The sequence below is a fragment of the Puma concolor genome, chromosome B4 (genome assembly GCF_028749965.1).
Source record: "Puma concolor isolate L17-30 chromosome B4, mPumCon1.1.hap2, whole genome shotgun sequence".
NCBI classification, from domain to species: Eukaryota; Metazoa; Chordata; class Mammalia; order Carnivora; family Felidae; genus Puma; species Puma concolor.
In genome coordinates, this window is record NC_141673.1 from 122,189,364 (window position 1) to 122,211,120 (window position 21,757).

General features: G+C 45.6%; 1 protein-coding gene across 3 annotated transcripts in view; it reads left to right on the forward strand.

Moving 5' to 3' along the window:
- Positions 1–21,757, forward strand: part of PIP4K2A (phosphatidylinositol-5-phosphate 4-kinase type 2 alpha) — a 196,327-nt gene that overhangs the window by 103,336 nt on the left and 71,234 nt on the right. For all 3 annotated transcript variants that reach the window (XM_086714769.1, XM_086714767.1, XM_086714768.1), the window contains exon 2: positions 20,202–20,299. In XM_086714769.1, the coding sequence (XP_086570895.1) occupies positions 20,202–20,299 (98 nt within the window). The remainder of the gene's footprint in view (positions 1–20,201; positions 20,300–21,757) is intronic.

Sequence of the window (21,757 nt, forward strand, 5' to 3'; positions counted from 1 at the left end):
CACCCCCACCCCGTATCTCTAAACCCGCTCCTGTAGCTTGTATGTTCCTCCTGTACGTTTCATATAAAATACACGAATGTAAAACCTTTCTCAAAAGCCTGCATGGGAGCGGGGCGCCTGGGTGGCTCAGTCGGTGGAGTGCCCAAGGTCATGATCTCGCAGTTCGTGGATTCGAGCCCCGAGTCGGGGCTCTGTGCCGACAGCTTAGAGCCTGGAGCCTGCTTTGGATTCTGTCTGTCTCTCTCTCTCTCTCTCTCTTTGCCCACCCCCTCCCCCGCCACTTGTGTGTGTGTCTGTGTGTGCACGCACTCTCTGTCAAAAATAAATAAACATTAAAAAAAAACCTGTATGGGAGCATAGTAAACACATCTTGCTTTTTTTGCACTTCGAACTATTTCTTAAAGAACTTCCCATGTTAGCACACAGGTATACCTAATGATAATTAACCCTGGTATTTACTTCTATATTTCTAGGTAATATGCTTATCCTCTGTCTATGAATCTGTCAGTTGTAGAATTTTCTGTTGACTGTCTGCCATGATAGATGAGGCTGTACCTCTCCTACGCCTTTTCTTTTTCCCCCCCTCACCCCTCTTTTTGGTTAAAATAATAACACAGCTTTTGGTTAAAGTGATAGCGTTTACCCTTCTGTATCTCATTTGAGTATTTAGTAGAATACTGAATTTGATAACTTAGTATTACGTGGTGTTAAATATCGCTGAAAAAGAGGTTTCTTTCAGTCCCTCTTTCGTGTTAGAGACCTTCCTCGCATGTCTGGTGGTTCACTGCTATCCATTCAAATTTAGGAATGAGACTAGGAAACAGATTGCCAGTTCTGGGTATGTGGGGTGGCGACGCTTGTTGGCCGGGGGGCTCTCGGGTGAACACGGCTAGGGTGTGTCTAGCCTTCCTCTCTTTGCTCACTGGTGGAGTTTTCTCTGGGGGCTTTCTCCAGAGAGGGAGCCTCCAGTGTCCCCGCAGGGAGTGGCCGAGCATGATCACAGCAGAGCAGAGGGTGGGGGCTGGGGTCCCGATGGTGAGAATGGAGATTTCCATTCGTCCTGGGCCCCAGCTCACCCCGCTCTGTGCCCGGCGTTCCCAACTCTGAAGCCTCTTGGGTACAGGTCTCTAAAGATGCAATCCCCTGTCTCCCCCAGGGTGCAACAGTGGCTGGCAACAGACAACACGCTTTCTGCTTCCTGAACTCCAGGCGTCAGACCCTCTGCATCCACGCGAGCTGAGCGGCCGGTGGCAGCTTTCTCTCCTCTCACATCAGTGAACAGTGTTCTATTTTCTGTCTTTTATTTTTTTTTTTTTAATTTTTTTTTCAACGTTTATTTATTTTTGGGACAGAGAGAGACAGAGCATGAACAGGGGAGGGGCAGAGAGAGAGGGAGACACAGAATCGGAAACAGGCTCCAGGCTCTGAGCCATCAGCCCAGAGCCCGATGCGGGGCTCGAACTCCCGGACCGCGAGATCGTGACCTGGCTGAAGTCGGACGCTTAACCGACTGCGCCACCCAGGCGCCCCTATTTTCTGTCTTTTAAAACTTAGCTCAAATTTTCTCCTCGAGTGTTGTCTGCGGTCCAGTTTTCTTTTGTCATGGTTGTTTTTTCCATCTCTGACTTCCTTTATTATCATTTTAGCAGGGTTTCTGGAAGGGAAGGCGATAAAAATGCATGGTCAGTTCGTCACTTAAAACAGGGATCCAGGAAAGCTATAAAAACTTCATGATGCTAACCTTCCTCATATTGTTCTTGTTGTGGCAATAAAACAAGCTGATCCTCTGTTCTGTTCACGGAAAGAAAAACAAAAGTCCATTCCTGACAGAATCAGGAATTCAGTGCTTCCCTCCTGGAATCTTAATATAGGTTCCCAACTAGGAAGTTTCCTGAAGAAATCCTTTAAAAAAAAAAACTGAACTGGGGCGCCTGGGTGGCTCAGTCTGTTGAGTGCCCAGCTCTTGATTTCAGCTCAGGTCATGATCTCGTGGTTTGTGAGATTGAGCCCCATGTCGGGCTGTGTGCTGACAGCATGGAGCCTGCTTGGGATATTCTCTCTCTCTCTCTCTCTCTCTCTCTCTCTCTCTCTCTCGGTCTCTCTGTCTTCCTCTGCCCCTCCCCCATTATGCTTGAGCTCACGCACACTCTCTCTCTCTCTCAAAATAAATAATAAACATTAAAAATAATAAAAATAATAAAAGGTTAGGGGCGCCTGAGTGGCCCAGTCGGTTAAGTTCCTGACATCAGCTCAGGTCATGATCTCGCAGTTCGTGAGTTTGAGTCCCATGTCGGAGTCTGTGCTGACAGCTCAGAGCCCGGAGCCTGCTTCCGATTCTGTGTGTCCCTCTCTCTCTGCACCTCCCCCGCTCACACTCTGTTTCTGTCTCTCTCTCTCTCTCTCTCTCTCTCTCTCTCTCTCTCAAAAAAAACAAGGGCTGAACTATATACCTGCCTACCCCCTTCTCCATCATCTTGTAGGTTTCATTGATCACGTGTGTGAGTGAGTGGTTTTCTCAATGCGTGACCATGTCCTTGCTTACTTTGTCAGCAGATTGGTCCTCCCTGGGCATGCCAGTGAGACAGCTGTCTTACATATCAAACTCCTCCCATCTTGCAGCTAGGCAGGCAGGCCCCACTTCCAAAGGGGTGTGGGAGTTAGGGTCTCCTGCCAGAATTGCGTCAGCATGGTGCCTTCCAGTGCCTCAGGGAAACTTCTTTTTCACGGTCCACCAAGGACTCTGTACATTTAGGATGTCCTCATTGCAGGATGAATATACAAGAAGACACCAGGAAATATTAAATTATGTTGCCATATTAGATATCTGACCATAAAAGTAAAACTTGTTCATTTGACTTTCAAGGTCAGTTTCTCGGAATGCTGTGCCATTGCTAGTATTCATGCCCCCCAACGAATGAAATTTATATGCATTTGACCTTGACTAAGTATATGTGTTGTATTTGAGGTTTTGGTTTTTTTTTTTTTTAAAGCTTATTTATTTATTTTGAGAGAGAGAGAGAGAGAGAGAGAGAGGACACACCTGAGTAGGGGAGGAGCAGGGAGAGAGAGAATCCCAAGCAGCTGACAGCCCAGGGCCCTATGTAGGGGCCTGATCTCATGAACTCTGAGATCATGACCTGAGCCGAAACCAAGAGTCAGACGCTTAGCCAACTGAGCCACCCAGGTGCCCCTGAGTGTCGTGTTTGAATGTCTTCGATCATAAGTGGCAGAAACCTAACTTTCACCAACTTAAAAGGGTTGATTGGTTTGGGTCTCTGTGATGGGTGACAGGGGTAGGCTTGCCTTAAGACCCACTGGGTCCAAGGGGCCCCTGGGTGGCTCAGTCGGTTAAGCATCTGACTTTGGCTCAGGTCAGGATCTCACGATTCGCGAGTTCGAGCCCCACGTCGGGCTCTGTGCTGACAGCTCGGAGCCCGGAGGCAGCTTCAGATTGTGTCTCCTTCCCTCTCTGCCCCTCCTCCTGCTCACACTCTGTCTCTCTCTCTCAAAAATAAATAAACATTAAAAAAAAAAAAGATCCACTGGGTCCAGGAATTCAAATGATGTCATCTCCACATGGCTCTTGTCTCTGATCCCACCTTTCCTGGCTGTCAACCATGCTACCTTCTGGAGATGGGATGAAGACATGGTCACTGGCAACTGCAGGTGTACAGGTTCAGTTTAGCATCCCTTCCATGTCTTTGTGCCCATTTCGGTGAAGGACCAAGATCATACAGTGTCGTTGATTATTCATATTGGAGCTATGGGCTTCTCTTCCTACCTTTGTCCCTGTCTGCCTGCACCTGTATAAGTAAAACACTCCATGAGGTCATCCGTTTCCTCTAGGAATTAAGAAACCCCCTCTGGAAAGTTGGTTTGCAATTCACTTTTATTTGTGGGACCGCCTCCCCTGCAGACATCAGAGCCCAGCAGTGGCTGAAACCCTAGAATGAGTGAGGTCATCTAGTGATTTCTATAGGGTGTGGTGGGACCTGTGCCCTGCCAGCGGGTGCGTCCCCGCTGGTCCTCACGCCAGATGATGCCAGGCAAGATGCCAGACCTTGCTGTTTTTTCAAAGATGCCAGAAACCCAAATCTGTACGTAAAATTTTCGCAAGCCTGAAAAAACAAATTGGTAATTAATTCAAGCATTTTCTAAATCCCTCTCTGGGCCAAGCAGCACATCGTTTGCAATCCCTTGCCTCCTCGAACTCATTTTTTAAAGTATAAAACGAGATCGAGAGAGCTGGAGCAGTTGGCTCAAGGTTAGGTGGCGAGGAAGTGGCATCGCAGATCTCCCGACTCCAAGCCCGGGTCCTTTTGAACAGACCACGTTCCCGCTGCAGGGTCTTGTTTTCGTTGGCAACATTTTCCTTGCAGGTTTTAAAGCCAGTGCCACTTCTGTAAAAAGCCTGTAAAATTTTGGCCTTTATTCAATAGTTTCATGTCGGATTCAGTGGTTCACGAGAGGTAAAATTTTAGCATGACTTCATTCTTTTGGATGAAGCTGGCATCGGGCCAGCCGGCAAGGAACACCCATCAGAAGTCTGAGCTCGCAGATACCGAGTTGACAGATGGTAGGTAGTTGTGCCTATGTTATAAATTAAGATTCTAACCAAGAGTTTAAATATTTCTGATGACATTTTCATTTTAGTCAAGTAGCCGTTTATCAAAAGATTGACTTAACGATCCTTGTGCGACAGGAAAAAATGCCCGTAAGTGTATTACTTTGGGCTTTTGAGTTTATAGATGTTGGGGTGACAGACCTTTTGTGCTTTGATTTGTCTCTACTCAGCTTTGCTATCGGAGCGGTTTTATCGGGCTCATCCACGTAAAGCATTTATTTGTCTAGACGTTTGAAGATAGCTCCCATTTCAAAAGCAGGCTTTAATTAAAATACGCTTGCATTTTTTATTTTGTCCTCTCTGCAAATACAAAGATATTAACTTTTCAAAAATAGTTTTTAATGAATAGTGACGGAGCAGCTGTGGAAAATTGACCTCTTGCCTCAAGACAAATAAAAATACACTTCACAAACATTTGCAGCTGCCTGTTTTTTCCTACGTCTGTAATTGACTCTAATTTGCTCTGCCTGCCCCTCTGAACCCTCTGGACTTTTCAATTCCTGTTCCGTTTGCAGTCTGAGTTATAATGAGAGCCACACCATTCCCAGCGAGGGCTACATCCTTGAGTCATATTGAGACAGTTTTTAACATTCTTAATTATTTCAAGCTATATTTGTTACAAGATTTATATAAAATTATTTCCGGGGCGCCTGGGTGGCGCAGTCGGTTAAGCGTCCGACTTCAGCCAGGTCACGATCTCGCCGTCCGTGAGTTTGAGCCCCGCGTCGGGCTCTGGGCTGATGGCTCAGAGCCTGGAGCCTGTTTCCGATTCTGTGTCTCCCTCTCTCTCTGCCCCTCCCCCGTTCATGCTCTGTCTCTCTCTGTCCCAAAAAAAAATAAATAAACGTTAAAATTATTTCCAACTGAGAGCTGGTGCTCAAGTAAATGGGTATTTTTTTTTTTAAGGTTTTATTTCTAAGGGATCTCTACACCCCCAAGCAGGGCTCAAACTCATAACCCCGAGACCAAGAGTTGCATGCTCTGCTGACTGAGCCAGCCAGGTGCCCCGTGACTGGATATTTTTCTAATGGGAAATAAGACATTACAAATTAGGTATCAAATAGACAGTAAAAATCAGATTAAAAAAATCTTAGGCAATCTCCCCTCCATCCCCGTCCCCCAAATTTACTAAGAAAATCGGTAAAAGGGAAAATGGTGCCTTTATGATATTTTTTTTTATTCTAAGGACATTCTGATTGCTATCTCAGTCATAAAATAAGATATATATTTGGTATATATATTTGATATATTTGATATATATTTGGTATATATATATTTGGTATATATATTTGGTATATAAACTGCTGGTGAGGGCCCCATTTTACAAACTAATAAATGTAACAAGTTTTTAGAAGCCAACTCCCGGGCATTTGGAAGGGGCCCAACATAGGTATTAACACCTAATTGGGGCAATTGTATGTCAACCAGACAGCCTGTCTAATCTGCTAAAGTTTATTGTTACAACTCTCAGAGCTGGGTCCCTCTTCCCTGCTCCTTGTCAAGATCCCCCCCCTCCCCAGAAGCCTAGAGCGCAGACTGCCCTGGGGAAGAGCTTGGGGAGGGAAGTACAGTCTCGATGACCTTTCACACTGCAGAAAATGTTTTCTTAGAAGCTCGCCTGAGGTCATTTTGTATACCTTTGGGGGGAAACCGGTGAAGGTTCTGATTCACGTTTAAATGGCCCTGCTGTTTGTGGAACCAAGAGAGACAGAAGGCATCAGAAGTTCCAGCTGTGATTTGTTCCAGCATCTCTGCGAACACCTTCAACTGTTACCTCCTGGAAGTAGGAATTTTAGTTTTCTACTACTTCACTTCCAAAAGCCAATGAACCCTAGGGCGGAAATGTTCAAAGTGAATTATTTGGTGGGAAGGATCTTTCTATGCTTATTAACCAGAGTCACAAAGGAATTGTGTGTGTGTGTGTGTGTGTGTGTGTGTGTGTGTGTGTGTGTGTGATGAGTCCACTAAGTGGATAGTATCTATTTTGAGATACTGTCGTGAAGGGATATATGTAGGGGAAGAGGACATTTTTTTTTTTTTTTAATTTAAAAAAAAATTTTTTTTTTCACGTTTATTTATTTTTGAGACAGAGACAGAGCATGAATGGGGGAGGGTCAGAGAGAGGGAGACACAGAATCTGAAACAGGCTCCGGGCTCTGAGCTGTCAGCACAGGGGCCCGATGCGGGGCTCGAACTCACGGACCGCGAGATCGTGACCTGAGCTGAAGTCGGACGCTTAACCGACTGCGCCACCCAGGCGCCCCCCAAATTGTATTTTTAAATGTGCACTCATATTTAGGTGGTCAGAAGGTTGTGTAAGAGGTTAAGAAAGCCCACTTCAATACGTATCTTGAGATTTAAAAAAAAATTTTTTTTTAATATTTATTTATTTTTGAGAGAGATCGAGCAAGAGAGGGGAAGGGGCAGAGACAAAGGAAGACACAGAATCTGAAGGAGGCTCCAGGCTCTGAGCTGTCAGCACAGAGCCCGACGTGGGGCTTGAACCCACAAACTGTGAGATCATGACCTGAGCCGAAGTCAGATGCTTACCCAACTGAGCCCCCCAAGTGTCCCTGGAGATTTTTTGAAGCGGGATATATGAAATGGCCTTTTAAGGTAATTCTCACTCGTGGGGTGCCTGGGTAGCTCAGTCTGTTGAGCGTCCGACTCTTGATTTCGGCTCAAGTCAGGATCTCACGGTTTCGTGAGTTCGAGCCCCACGTCTGTGCTGACAGTGCAGAGCCTGCTTGGGATTCTCTCTCTCCCTCTGTCTACCCCTCCCCTACTCGCTCTGTCTCTGTCTCTCTCAAAACAAATAAATAGACTTTAAAAAAAAAAAAAAAAGAATTCTCACTCTTGCCATCCCGTCTGGCCCCAGTCCTAGATGGGTGCGCTGCTCTGAAAACAGCTCCCACCCACCACCTATGCCTATAGATTCGGCTACCCACTATTCCATCTCAATATGGCATAATTTTTGGTGACTGTCTATCCTAATCAGATTAAATATCTCTGTATCTCCATGTGAGAGGTGTTCTTTGGCGGGGGTGTCTTTCTGTGTGTGTACTCTTGACTGAGTGAAAACCGATTATTAAACAAATGCGCTTGAGTCAGTAGTTGCTTTGGAAATCAACTGTGTATCCTTCCGTTTCTAATTTGTTGTGATTTGGGGAGGTTTGAGGAATTTTTTTAGTTTCCCTTTTTTGAAGTGACAAGTATTATCAGAAGCGTGATAGCTTTTCAGCGATATAGGTCTTTCCAAATTTAGAGTGCACGTACTGAAATCATAGCTGATATAATTGTAGCAGACTCTGGGGGCATATTCAATTAAATATAAGGTTAATAATTCATTCTCAATATGCATTTAATTATTCCCCTTTTTAAAAAAATAAGGAATCTTTTAGAAATTTTTGACACAGTGGAAGACTTAAATTTCAGGTGAACCGTTTTTCTTAAGCCCTACACCCAGTGGACATCTTAGGAAGTTGCTGTGGGTCTGACCTCATAGGCGGTCAGGTGCTCCAAAGGATCTTAGGGTCAGCCCGTTCCCACTGTCTGAATTTTATATTTGAGGTAACTCAAGTGAGTTGCCTGAGCAGGCTGGGTTAGTTTGCCTCGTCTCACTAACCCTCAGTTTCTTTATCTGGAAAGTGGGGATAACAATAGTATCTACTTTGTTGCATAGGTCAGATATGATACTGTACCTGAAGTGCTTAATGTGATGCTTTGTGGGTGTCCCCTAAGTATTAGCAAGGTTAATACCAGGTATTAAAGAGAGGGAGGCAAAGGTGAGCCTCGACCTCGAAGCTCTCCCCATCCTCTTCCTTCACCACTCCCCTCTACACATGTTCTCTCTGCTCTCCCCCACCCTTGACTTATATGTGGACACTTTGTCCTAAACCTTGGTACTAACCCTCTCTGCATCCCTTTGCCCTGGTTTCTATGGTTTTTGTTGAAGCTGACAACAAAACTTCTTTATTTGTTGTCTTTTTTTAAAGTTTGTTGATTTATTTTGAGAGAGAGCATGCATGAGCAGGGGAGGGGCAGGGGGAGAGAGTGAGGGAAAGAGAGAGAGAGAATCCAAAGCAGGCTCTGTGCTGTCAGCACGTAGACCGATGCAGGGCTCAATCTCACGAATTGTGAGATCTTGACCTGAGCCGAAATCAGGAGTCGGATGCTGAACCGACTGAGCCACCCAGGCACCCCTATTTGATGCCTTATGTCGGACCCCCGCATTGTCCATATTGGCGCCCAATGGCCAAGTGGAAAAGCAGAGCTTGTCCACACCTGTCTGTTTGGGGGGTGACTGTGTGGCATAAATGGAAACGAGGCCCTTCCCAGGGCCCTGGGGGACGCATCCTATAGCTTGGCCGCATGGGGGCATTTACAATACTTTTATGCCTTTGAGCTTTATAGGACCATGAATATGACTGTCAGTACACATAGAAAATGAAAAAATATTTGCCAAAGTGGTTGGACAACTGTGAAGTACAATAAAACCTTTGTTTGCGAGTGTACTTTGTTCTGGAAACCTGCTTATAATCCAAAGCACCAGTATATCAAAGCAAATTTCCCCATAGGAAATAATGGAAACTCAGACGATTCGTTCCACAACCCAAAATATTCACATAAAAATGGTTACAATACTGTAATATAATACGAGATAATAAAATACAAAATATAAAGAAAAACAAATTGACCCACACTTACCTTTGAAAACCGTTGTGGCTGGTGTGGGAGAGACAAGAGAGAGTTATTGTGTAGGACGACTTTCACTGTCGCTAACGGAATCACCGCCATCTATTGGCTCAATAGAATCTTCTTCTGCATGGGTGCCATTGTATACGCTCACACAGATGTTGACTACAGTACTAATAAACTTGCAATATACCGTATTTAATGTAACTGGCAATAAGGTGGCAGAGGAAAGGGTCTATATCTGCAGGCAGCCTGACCTACAATGAAGCCAAGCATTCCTAAGCTTCCTCTTGTATGAAAAGCAAAGGACTGTCCATAGGTGCTTTGGAGTGACAAAAAAAAAAAAACAAGTACCAGTTGTGGGCGCCTTCCAACGTCCTGAAAAATCACTGATTTCTGCCACCACGGCCTGAGACTGAGCATGGGAGCATGGGAGACGATCACCCACAATCCCACAGTGTGAGAGAGAGAGAGAGAAAGAAGAGCCATTGGCTCAGTTGTGATCACATGGCATTCGGTGTCATGTCACGAACTACTCCTCTTGCAAGACCTCGTTCACTTATCTAGTTAAAATTGATTAGAAATGGTTGCTCGTCTTGCGGAACACTCGCAGAACGAGTGACTCGCCACCCAGGGTTTTACTGCACTTCACAAGTATAACATATGAGCGCATTTCTGTTGTGAGAGTTTATTGAGTATTTGCAATCCGAGGAACTTTAAATGTGGCCTTAATAAGATAGCTAGTGCTTTCGGTGTACTGTTTAGTTAACCCAATAAAATTTTCGTCAGCTCCAAAACCACTGTTATCTCCATAAATTTAAAACTATTTGGATTTCATAATGTATGCTTAATTTTATGGGGGGGGGGGTGGTGTCATTCCTTCCTTCAACGTAGTTAACACAATTGTTTTATTTCCTTTCATGGATATTACATAGCATATGTCAATTATAGCTATGTATCTGTGTCCCCTAGGTAAGTGTCTAGAAAAGAGAAAACTGTGCAAATGCTTTGTTAAATACAAATAATAGCAGACGTAAACTCGTGGTGATGATAATCATGGCTACCTTCGTTACCAGTTTCGCGGTGGGCCACGTGGAATGGTTGGGGCAGATAGAATGCCAAACTGGTAAAGTTTTCTCCCACGGAAGGCTTTGAAACCCAAGACTTTTGTCCTGAAATCTGAGCATTAGCAACCCAAAGCTCTGTGTGGAACAGAGAAATTAACAAACAGGATTAACTTAACCTTATTCAAGATAATAGCTCATTGTCATTGCCTCCATGAGCTCAAGAATGTGAACTAGAAACAAGGATATATTTTGATTTGTGTGATGTCAGACTAAAGGAGAAATTATCCAGGAAGTTAAATAGCCTTTCAGTTACTGGGCAGCCCTATAATTAAATACATTTTGATGAAAACGATGAATTTTGTGTATGGGTGAGCCCATGTGGCAACAAAATAAAATGTGCTTATAGAAGAAGATAATATAGGGGCTCATGGGCACACTATTGAAAAAACATTGTTTACTAATTAAAAGCTTTTAAATGGTAGGTCCTCTGGTTTGTGAAGCGTTTGTTCACAGGTCATGAAATCTAGCTACTCATAACCTGACCGAGTGGTTCGTGGGGAGAGAATTTCTGGGGAAAAGAGAAACCCAAAGGAAACGTGAAGCTATTGTGAATGAAAGATAAAATGCTCGTAAAGTAGCTGTCTGATATAACCCAGAATCGGCCTGCTACGCGATTATAAAGGGATAGACATACCAGGATACGTTGTAATCTGCAAAACAAGAGACTTGCTAGGATCTCGAAGATTCTCTCTTAATTTCCTCATCTTTTGAGTGTATGTAAACCAAGGAGTGAGCGTAATCACGTTTCATTTCTTACCTCTTTTCTTCTCTAATAATGAAGGTGCAACATTCCCCACATCCTGGCGTGCTCTGATTTGTGAAGCTGGGATTTGTAGCAAGAAGTCAAAGTATGCATTTTCCAGACATTTAAATGAAACACTAGTCACATCTCCTCGTCCGGCTAGGGCCACATCGAGCTTGCCTCCCTCCCAGGAGCTGTCAGCACCTGCTCTCAGTGCCTGTGGCACTTACTTTCTAGACCCCAATATTTCTTCTCTGCTGCTTTGTATTTCACTGTGTGTGCGTGCTGCCCACCCCTGACCCGTGTCAACCATCGTGGAAAACTCTGGTCAGAGAGCATTTTGTACTGACTTCCCACGTCCAAATGATTATCCTGGAACTCCATTGCTCTTTATGTCACACTCGACTAACCAAAACCTTGAACCTGAAGGACCCCAGCCGTCCTCCGCCTCTGCACCCGCACCCTGAGGCCGAGCTCTGCCCGGGATGTCACCCCACGAGTTCGTTTGGTTCCCTGTAAATTAACCATCACAGACCACAGATGGACTCCCAGCTCTGCCCAGAAGCCCAGCGCCATTTCCCTCTTCAGACTCCTTCTCCCGCGTTCTGTGGCCAGTCTTTCAAGTTCTCGGTGTTCTCTCCAGGCCTCTGAATCCACCTCCCGCGCCCCCCCGCCCCGGCCTGCCTCTCGCACAGTCGATGGCCACGGCTCCTCCTTCCCACGGAGGTTTGCCGGTGGACGTGAACTGCTGTCTTCCCTCAGACTCAGCCAGTTCCCCACAACCCCTTCCCTTTCCCCCTCCTGATAGAGGAGCCACCTCCCCACCTCCCTTTCCTTCATGCCCACCCTGGATGCCCCCAGCCCAACTCCCACCGCGAGGTGACAGCGCGCTTCGCTTTCTCCTTTGCAGGCTCATCCGCCTGTCCATGCTGTTAACCATTGATGACTGCATTCAAGGCTGCTTTTAGGCCCTCCTGCCCTCGCTCGCTGCTCTCCAGCTTCCTTCCTTTACTCCCGAGGAAGAACTCCTGTCTCATGTACAGATAATGCGTATTTTTATCTCCCGCCCCTGCCTCCCCTGGGAACTTCAGGGCCGCGTGGCCACCTGCCCACCTTGACGTCAACATTTAAGACATCTGAAGAGCACATCAGATTTAACAAGTCCCAAACTGAACTCTCCTCCTAAAATGCTCTCGGTAAATGGGATCGCGGTCTTTCCACTCTCTCAAGTCCATGTCTTTACCATCTCAGTGTCCGCGGAATCTACTTCCTTTGTGTCTGCTGCCTCCCCGCTTCGCCCGGCTTCTAGCCTCTCCTCGAGTTCCACAGTAGCCTCTTACAGCCCTTGTTTGCGTGCTGTTCAGCCCCATCCTGTCATGTGCCCTCTTGATTTCTGCCTTCCTCACACGTTAACCTTTTATTTCTCTAGTTAACTGTGCCCTCCTCCCGCCACAGGGCCTTTGCACCTGTGACCCTACTTTCTGGAACCCTCCCACCTGCCTTCTGCTCGAGTCTAGCTCCTTCCATCATTCCTGCCCCCGTCTATGCTTTGTCATGCTTGCTCCCAGCCTGATGTCCTTCCCTCTCCCGACACTTGTCATTGTTTGAATTTTACACGTGTGCACTTTTTCTATAGATGTGCGTGCCCCTCTGGACTGTAGGCGCCACGAGGGTGAACGCGGCGTTTGTGCAGCGCTCAGCCCAGAGCAGACACTCACGGCCGGCACTTCTTGCTTTCTTTCTAAAGCAGATACTGTTGCCAGTTCTGATCCCAACAGCCTGAGGCGTCCGAATGCAGGGATTTGGTTGCTCCTGCTTCCAAATCCGGTTTCGCTTTTTCAGTAACCACGCAGAACCTAGCTTGTGATAGGAATCTTATTATTATGTTCCCTCCAGCTTTTTTCTGCATAACTTGGGGAACGCGACGTGAAGTGATTGCTCCTCACCTTGCCCTTTGCCACCCTGTAAACGTCCTGTTTTTACGGACACTCTTTGGTTTGCACGAGATACCGAAAAACCGATTTATCATCCGGCTTTGTTCTAATTGTGCTCCTCACCAGACTTGGTTTTCGGCTCTGCTTCTCTTGCTTCCAAACTTTGGTATTCCAGTGCTGGTGTAAAGATACACGTTTTTAAATTTTTCACAGATATACTGAGAATTGTTTTCTATTTAAGATACTTGAGTGAAATGAGTAAGAAAGAATATATGATTTAAAATTAGCCTAGTGATGGGGTGCCTGGGTGGCTCGGTCAGTTAAACGTCCTACTTCAGCTCGGGCCACGATCTCACAGTTTGTGAGTTCAAGCTGCACACCAGGCTCTCTCTCCCCCTGTCTCTCTCTGCCTCTACCCATCCCCCACCCCCAAATAAATAAAAGAAAATTCTTAAAATTAGTCTAGTGTTTTTGTTAAGTGGCAGTTTCATACATGGACAGTAACATGAAGGAGATTCTAATAATATAGCATACAGTAGGCTAAAAGTGATTTCTGATTAAGTTACTGAAATACTCTGAAAGGAACAGAATGGTAATTTGGCCTTGCACAAATGCATTTGATACAGAGTTCTATCAAGAAAACTATCTGGATAGAACATCCATGTATGCAGGTTAAGGATTAACGGGTGGTTGTAATGAAGCTTGTTTGGGATGAATATAAAGTGCTTGTAAATTATAATCCACTACAATGAATCTTAAGGGATTATTCTGATGATTTCATTCTAGAATTAGATTATATCATTTGCCATTTTAAACATCTGCTGCTGTATTTTATATTTGTACTTCCCAACTCTGCCAAGGTGCCCTGGGGCACTGCAGCAAATTTCCCAGGAGTGCCAGGGATATTTGAGAATTTCCAGAGGAATGTGGTAGATACTCAGCATCTGTGAGATACCGTGCAAACGACTAGCTCGAGGGAGTCCGCGATTTCAGCTCAGATTATGCTACATTCCTTTCAAGGACATGGTATCTTTGGGAAGCTGGCTGCCCGGCAATTGTGTTTAAAAAAAAAAAAAGGCAGTGGATCAGGAAATGCGGGTGGGGGGTTCTAATCTGATCATAATAAGGTTTGAGAATCTGCAGTGCATAACATTTTATATATGTACATTGTAAGTAGCCTGATAGTTTGCGTGTATGTTTTCCATTTTGTCATTATTAAAAAATTGTTAAAGCACGCAGTTTTTACAACAGGCATTTCTTTAACATGATTCAGAAAGCAAAAAGCATGAGAAGGAACGCAGAATTCTCCCCCCACCTTGGATGATGGCACATCTGTCCCCTTAATTGCTCAGGCCAAGGCCTCGGTCTTGGCTTCTTTCTTACCCCCCACATTCAGAACTTCAGGAAATGACGTTGGCTCCACTTTCAAAAAATATCCCCTTTCCTACCTACACTGCTGTCGCTGGTCTCCCTGTCGCATACTTGTGTCCCCCCTCACCCCTCCAGTAATCTTTTTAAACCCCAAGTTAAGTAATGTCGACACTCTACCACTCAGAACCCTGCAACAGCTCCCATATCACTGGCAGTGAAAGCCAGTCTTTCCAGTGATCTCAGCCCTTCCTGTTTCTCTTCTCAAGTAATCTCCAGCCACAGGGGTCTCCATGTCCCAAGCATATCAGGCATGCCCTGCCCCAGGGCCTTTGCACTGGAATGCTAAACCCCTTTTCTCTCCAAACCTTGGTCTCCTCCAACCCTCCCTATTTAAAATGCTTCGGGGACCCCACTCAGGCACTGATGGGCGTTCCCTAGCCCTTTCTTCCGGCTCTCTTTCTTTTTTTTCCATAGTCCTCTAACATAGTAGATTTTTTATGTTACTAAGTTTATGTTTTATTTACTGACTCTTCCCACTCAGATGTAAGCTTCAGGAGGGCAGGCATCTTAATCTGTTTTCAATAACATATCCCAAGCACCTGGAAGAGCATATATTGAATGAGTGTTGTTTAATATGTTGTTTAAAAAAATCTCTATCTTTAGGGGCGCCTGGGTGGCGCAGTCGGTTAAGCGTCCGACTTCAGCCAGGTCACGATCTCGCGGTCCGGGAGTTCGAGCCCCGCATCAGGCTCTGGGCTGATGGCTGATGGCTCAGAGCCTGGAGCCTGTTTCTGATTCTGTGTCTCCCTCTCTCTCTCTGCCCCTCCCCCGTTCATGCTCTGTCTCTGTCCCAAAAATAAATAAACGTTGAAAAAAAAAAATTAAAAAAAAAAAAAAAATCTCTATCTTTAGGGGCGCCTGGGTGGCGCAGTCGGTTAAGCGTCCGACTTCAGCCAGGTCACGATCTCGCGGTCCGGGAGTTGGAGCCCCGCGTCAGGCTCTGGGCTGATGGCTCGGAGCCTGGAGCCTGTTTCCGATTCTGTGTCTCCCTCTCTCTCTGCCCCTCCCCCGTTCATGCTCTGTCTCTCTCTGTCCCGAAAATAAATAAACGTTGAAAAAAAATTAAAAAAAAAAAAAGAAAAGCATGTTCAAATCTTTCTCGGTAATAAGGGGTTGCGCATTTTCCCTGAGGTCCTAACAATTTTTGCTGTATAATTCCAGACTAATGAGGTACTTAAAATATGAATCCTAGCTTCTTGGCTAATTGAGCCTTTTATCATTATGTACAGGCCTTCTTTACCCTTAATAATGCTTTTGTCTTAAAGTTATTAGTTTACCCGATGTTAGTAAAGGTAAGCTAGCTTTTCAGTAATTTTCGGTACTATTTAATATGTTTTTTCTGTTCCTTTCAACCTTTTTGAGTTATGCTTTAGGTGTTTCTCTTGCATATAGCCTGTAGTTTTTAATTCATTTTGACAGTCTTTATTTTTAATTGTTTGTCCACTTACGCTTATTGGGATTATGTTTCTATCCAGACTTGTTCATCACTTGCTTTCTATTTGTCCCATTTTTGCAGTGTTTATTTTTTCCTCTTCTTTTAAAAAAGAAAAAAAAAATTGTTAACGTTTATTCATTTTTTGAGAGACAGAGTGCGACCGGGGGAGGGGCAGAGAGAGCGAGAGCGAGAGAGAGAGAGAGAGAGAGAGAGGACACACTGAAGCAGGCTCCAGGTTCTAAACCGACAGCACAGAGCCCGACATGGGGCTCGAACTCACGAACCGCGAGATCATGACCTGAGCTTAAGTCGGACGCTTAACTGACTGAGCCCAGGTGCCAGTATTTTTTCCTCTTTTTAAAAATAATGAGTTTTATTTCTTTTCGGATTCTTTCCACCCCTCTTGCCCCCCCCCCCCCCCCCCCCCCGCCTTTGTACTAGTTTGGAAGCTATATACTCTGTTTCTCTACTTTAAATGTTTGCCTTTTTTTTTTTTTTTTAATTTTTTTTTTTTTCAACGTTTATTTATTTTTGGGACAGAGAGAGACAGAGCATGAACGGGGGAGGGGCAGAGAGAGAGGGAGACACAGAATCGGAAACAGGCTCCAGGCTCTGAGCCATCAGCCCAGAGCCCAGAGCCTGACGCGGGGCTCGAACTCACGGACTGTGAGATCGTGACCTGGCTGAAGTCGGACGCTTAACCGACTGCGCCACCCAGGCGCCCCTAAATGTTTGCCTTTTAAATGTTACAATACTTAAAGTTGCCTCACTCTCCTGAACAATACAACAGGCACCGTCACTTTGCTTCCCAACTTACCTGCTGTTGTTACTCTGTTTATTTTGATCCCGAGAACTAAGCGTTATTACTTTATAAAGGTGATACTTATATTTGTCTTCATATTTACAAATTTATTTGCTTACTAATTCTTTTTGTATCTCATACCTTCCGCACACAACATTTACTTCACTTCCTTTCTGAATTATACCCTTAGAGGCTAAATAATATGCTTCAAAGACTTGCAAGTTCCCTTAGTGAGGTCCATTGTCGGTAAGTTCTCGGGTGTTGTTTCTATGAAAAAGCCTTTATTTTGCTCTTTTTTTCTTTTTGGAAGACCGTTTTAGTGGATATCCCACATACGGTTTTTCCAATACTACAGAGCAGTGAATTCTGACACTGCCTTTCTGGGGACAGCATCAGACCCCGCGGGTTAAGGGCTCAGTCCCACAGACTGCCCTTGCTTCAGATGTCCCAGGCTGTCACCTGTGCTTCTCGCCTACTGGCTGTAAATCGGACGTGCCCTGACCCCCTCCTCAGGTTTGATTAATTTGCTAGAGCGGCTCATGTAAAAAACACGTATGCACATTTACCAGGTTACTATGAAGGATGTGATAAAAGATCCAGATGAACAGCCAGGCAAAGAGGTACATAGGTGGAGGCCCAGAAGGTTCCCGAGCGCTGGGGCTTCTGTCCCCACGGACCTGGGGTGTGCTGCCACATCCAGGCACGTGGATGTGTTCACCGCCCCCAGAAGCCCGGCACTTCTTGTTCAAGAGCTTTAATGGAACTTAATCTCTAGCAACTCCCTTCCCCTTCTCAGAGGTCAGTGAGCGGGGCTGAAAGTTCCAAAGTTGTTCTTACTTGGCGTTTCTGGTGACCGGCCCCATCCTCTCTGGCCCTCTAGGGGCCTCACCCGGAGTCACCTCGTTAGCATAAATTCAGGCGTGCTCAAACAGGGTGCCTGATGAGTGGCCAAAGATAATCCTATCACTCTGGAAATTCCAGGGGTTTTAGATTTGTGCCAGGAACCCCAATAATAGCCCAAATATATATTACGCCGCAGCACACAGTTTTATGTACACAGTATTTTTCACTTTGAAGGTAGACCACCGTCTTCGGGGCTTTCCAGCTTTGCTGTTGAGAAGTTGGCCGTCAGTCTGGTTGTCATTCCTTCCTTGTGTTCTGTCCTTTCCCTCTAGCCAATTTTCTTCTCTCCGCTCTTGGGATCTTCAGCTTAACTACACTGTGTCTACGAGCGGACTTCTTCTTAGACTATTTTGTGTACATGGGGTATCATGTATCCATAGTTGCATAACTTCCATCAGTTGTGAAAACATTTTCTTTTTTTTTTAATTTATTTTTAACGTTTTATTTATTTTTGAGACAGAGACAGAGCATGAGCGGGGGAGGGGCAGAGAGAGAGGGAGACAGAATCGGAAGCAGGCACCAGGCTCTGAGCCATCAGCCCACAGCCCGACGCGGGGCTCGAACTCACGGACCGCGAGATCATGACCTGAGCTGAAGTCGGGCGTTTGACCGACTGAGCCACCCAGGCGCCCCGTGAAAACATTTTCAACTTTATTATTTCAAACACTGTCTCTTCCCCCATACTCTCTGTTCCTTTCCTCTAAGATTTCACTTACTCTCCCTTCAAACCCCCTGCCGTCAGCGTTTTTTCTTCCTTACCCATTCCTTTATATATTGCATTTTCATTCTTTGTGGTGTTCTGGGGAACTCCTTCAGACCTACCCTCCCGTCCACCAGTTACCCAGTGTGCTTCCAGGGCCCTGGGTTCGGGGCCTTCTGTTCTGATTCCAGTTCATCAGTTATAATTTTTTTTTTTTTTTTCTAACTGACATCGAAGTTAGTATATAGTGCAACAGTGATTTCGGGAGTAGAGTCCTTCATGCCCCTATAATTTTCATTTTGTAAAAGTTTTATGGGATCCCTTTTCAACCTGATTGGTCATTTTGAAAGTCCCATAGTTTACTCATTTTTGCCAGCCTGTCTTTTTCTTCTTCATACATTTTACACATGGCTTTTGTTTCCTTTTCTGTGTCTGGTCATTCTAACAGCTGAAGTCTTGAGAATAATTTTGGTTTCTGCAGAATCCCACTCTGCCTCTGTCTGTGAGCTCGTGCCCCGCGGGGCTCCTGGAGGCCTGTGGCGGGGATGCTGTCCCCCAGACGCCGTCCCCCAGGCGCCATTTGCAATTATTCCCCTCAGCTGAGGAGGCGACTTCTGCTTCCTGCAAAGGTGCTTGTTTAATGTCGAAGTGTGTGGTTGAGCTCCCCAGCTTTCCTGTGGCCCAACTAAGTGTCGAAATTGATACCTGTCTTCAGGGAAGCCCATCCGTTCATGCTTGCTTGGTAGTCCTCTCATTCCCAATGGATTAAACTCCTGTTAGGAGAAGGAAGCCACCTTGGAGATGCTTCTCTCCATTCTATGATCCCAGCCACGTGTTAACCACTCTGCTTTATCAAAGCGCTCAGTTTTCCCCCTTTGTTCTGTTTTGTTTTTGTAACTGAGAACCCTTCTGAGGCTCTTCCACTTACTGGAGGTGTAAATCTTCTGAGGGGTTTTCATTAGTAGCAACAAGGGACGTATAGCTCGGGAACCAAGATAGAAAAATAATTTACCAAGAGAAAGTCCAACCTTTCCCAAGTTATGTGTCAGAGCTGCCCCTGCCATTCGCTGGAACTTAGAACTTGATCCAACCCTTTGTCATCTGCAACCGCGTCTTTATTTTTATTCTTGACGCCTTTGAAACCCATTAGCCCTGGGGCCCTATGTCTCTCTCCCTTCTTTCATGAAGGCTTCTCTTTTGGTACATTCATGCCCTGCCCCCATGCTTAGTTCCTGTAAGAAAGGTAAAGATCACACGGATGACCGTGTTCGTTTTTTGGGTACCCAAATGTGTAAAGAAATAGTCCTGTTCATTAATTCAACAGAGATGTATGTCAGAAATTAAAAAGCCCTCTTTGTCAGATAGCATTCTCTTTGCAGGGAGAAGTTGTCTTAGACATGCAATACGAGAAGCTCTGGGCTGAGGCTCTGGAGAGGAGGTGGGGAGGTACATGGGAGAAGCAGGGCCAGGTGGCCACGAGGGCTCACCTTCCAGAATTCCTCCCTCATCGCTGCCACACGGGGGGGGGGGGGGGGGGGGGGGGTAGTGCCCACACCCAGCAGCAGAAGGGGAGATGAGCAGTCGGAGCCGGATGTGAGGTGGGGGCGGTAGTGAAGCCTGCAGAGGGAGTGAGGAGGGCAGCAAGAGAGATGATCTGGGATAGGAGGAGGAGGAGGAGGAGGAGGAGGAGGGTGGGGGGTGGGAGGTGCTCGTTTCCACCGGGTTTTTCCCCCAAGATGTGTGTTCAAGTCCAGCACTTCCCGCGGAGAGATTTCTAACCTGTGTCATTTTGCTCTGTCTCTTTCTAGATCAATGAACTGAGCCATGTTCAAATCCCTGTTATGCTGATGCCAGATGACTTCAAAGCCTATTCAAAGATAAAGGTGGACAATCACCTTTTTAACAAGTAGGTACAAGTACGGCCGTTTATAAGACTGACACGGCTGCCAGGAATATGAGTTTTGTGAATTTCTGTAATTGCATTAGTTTTCAATGGGTGGGAGTAAAGTTTTGCTGATGAAGTTAATCCTGTGATAAACATAACCATCTGTCATTTTCAGAAAAGCAACGGCAGGCCCTCTTGGGTAATATCCTTTTGCCATATGGCATATTGTTCTCTATGAATATCTTCTATGTTAAAAGTGATATTCTCATTACAATTTAAATGTTTGAAGCTGTAAATTGCTTGGGATGTTTAGCAGCTGTGGACCTGAGCGATCTTGGACAAAACTCTAATAATGCTGACCTTAGGAGCAGAAATAACTACTTCATAGAACAATAAAGAATTGGGGCGCCTGGGTGGCGCAGTCGGTTAAGCGTCCGACTTCAGCCAGGTCATGATCTCGTGGTCCGTGAGTTCGAGCCCCGCGTCAGGCTCTGGGCTGATGGCTCGGAGCCTGGAGCCTGTTTCCGATGCTGTGTCTCCCTCCCTCTCTGCCCCTCCCCCGTTCATGCTCTGTTTCTCTCTGTCCCAAAAATAAATAAAAAAACGTTGAAAAAAAAAATTTTTTAAAAAAAAGAATTAAGGGACATTTTTCTAAAACATGATTGGATGCCATGTTGGGCAGTGAGAGTATTTCTCCTTCATTTGGCTGTCATTTTGGATGTCATTATGGAGCACCTCTTATGTATTAGCTGTCCACTGAGAGGAGGGACGAGGAAGTAGATGTGGCCCTGCCCTCAGGGGGCTGTCAGGCAGGTGCTTGAAATCTGACACATACACACATTACCGCATAATTCAGCGTGCAAAGTACGACTATAGAGGTGTGTATGTATCTACGGGTACACAAAGGAGGAAGCAATTCCGAGTGAGTGGGAGGAGCCTTATAGAAATCTCTCCCGCATGAGGATCAATTATGAAATTTCTTAATGTGGCCCTTGTTCTGATGTGAAGCTGATGTGTTAATTCTTAAAACTGTCTAGAAGTTGGCCTTTTGAAGGGATTTTCTTCTATGTGAATTTATTTATTTATTTATTTATTTATTTATTTATTTATTTATTTATTTATTTGAAGTTTATTGATTTGAGGGGTGGGGGAGGGGCGGGGAGAGAGAATCCCAAGCAGGCTCCGCGCCGATAGCATGGAGCCCGACGCGGGACTCAAACTCACAAGCCGTGAGATCACGGCCTGAGCTGAAATCAAGAGTCGGACGCGACCCAGGGTGCCCCTTTTCTATGTGCATTTGGAATGTGGTTATTTGTGGATAGCATCAGCTAGGTCGTTGGAGGAGTGAGAGATAGTGTTGTTTTGCAAACTCTAATCAGCAAGTACCTGAGGACGAATGTGGGGAGGGCGTCTGTGGCTCGCTCCGCTGCCCATCCCGGGCTCCCCAAGTTCTCTGCTTTTCCTTCACCGTTTCCGTCT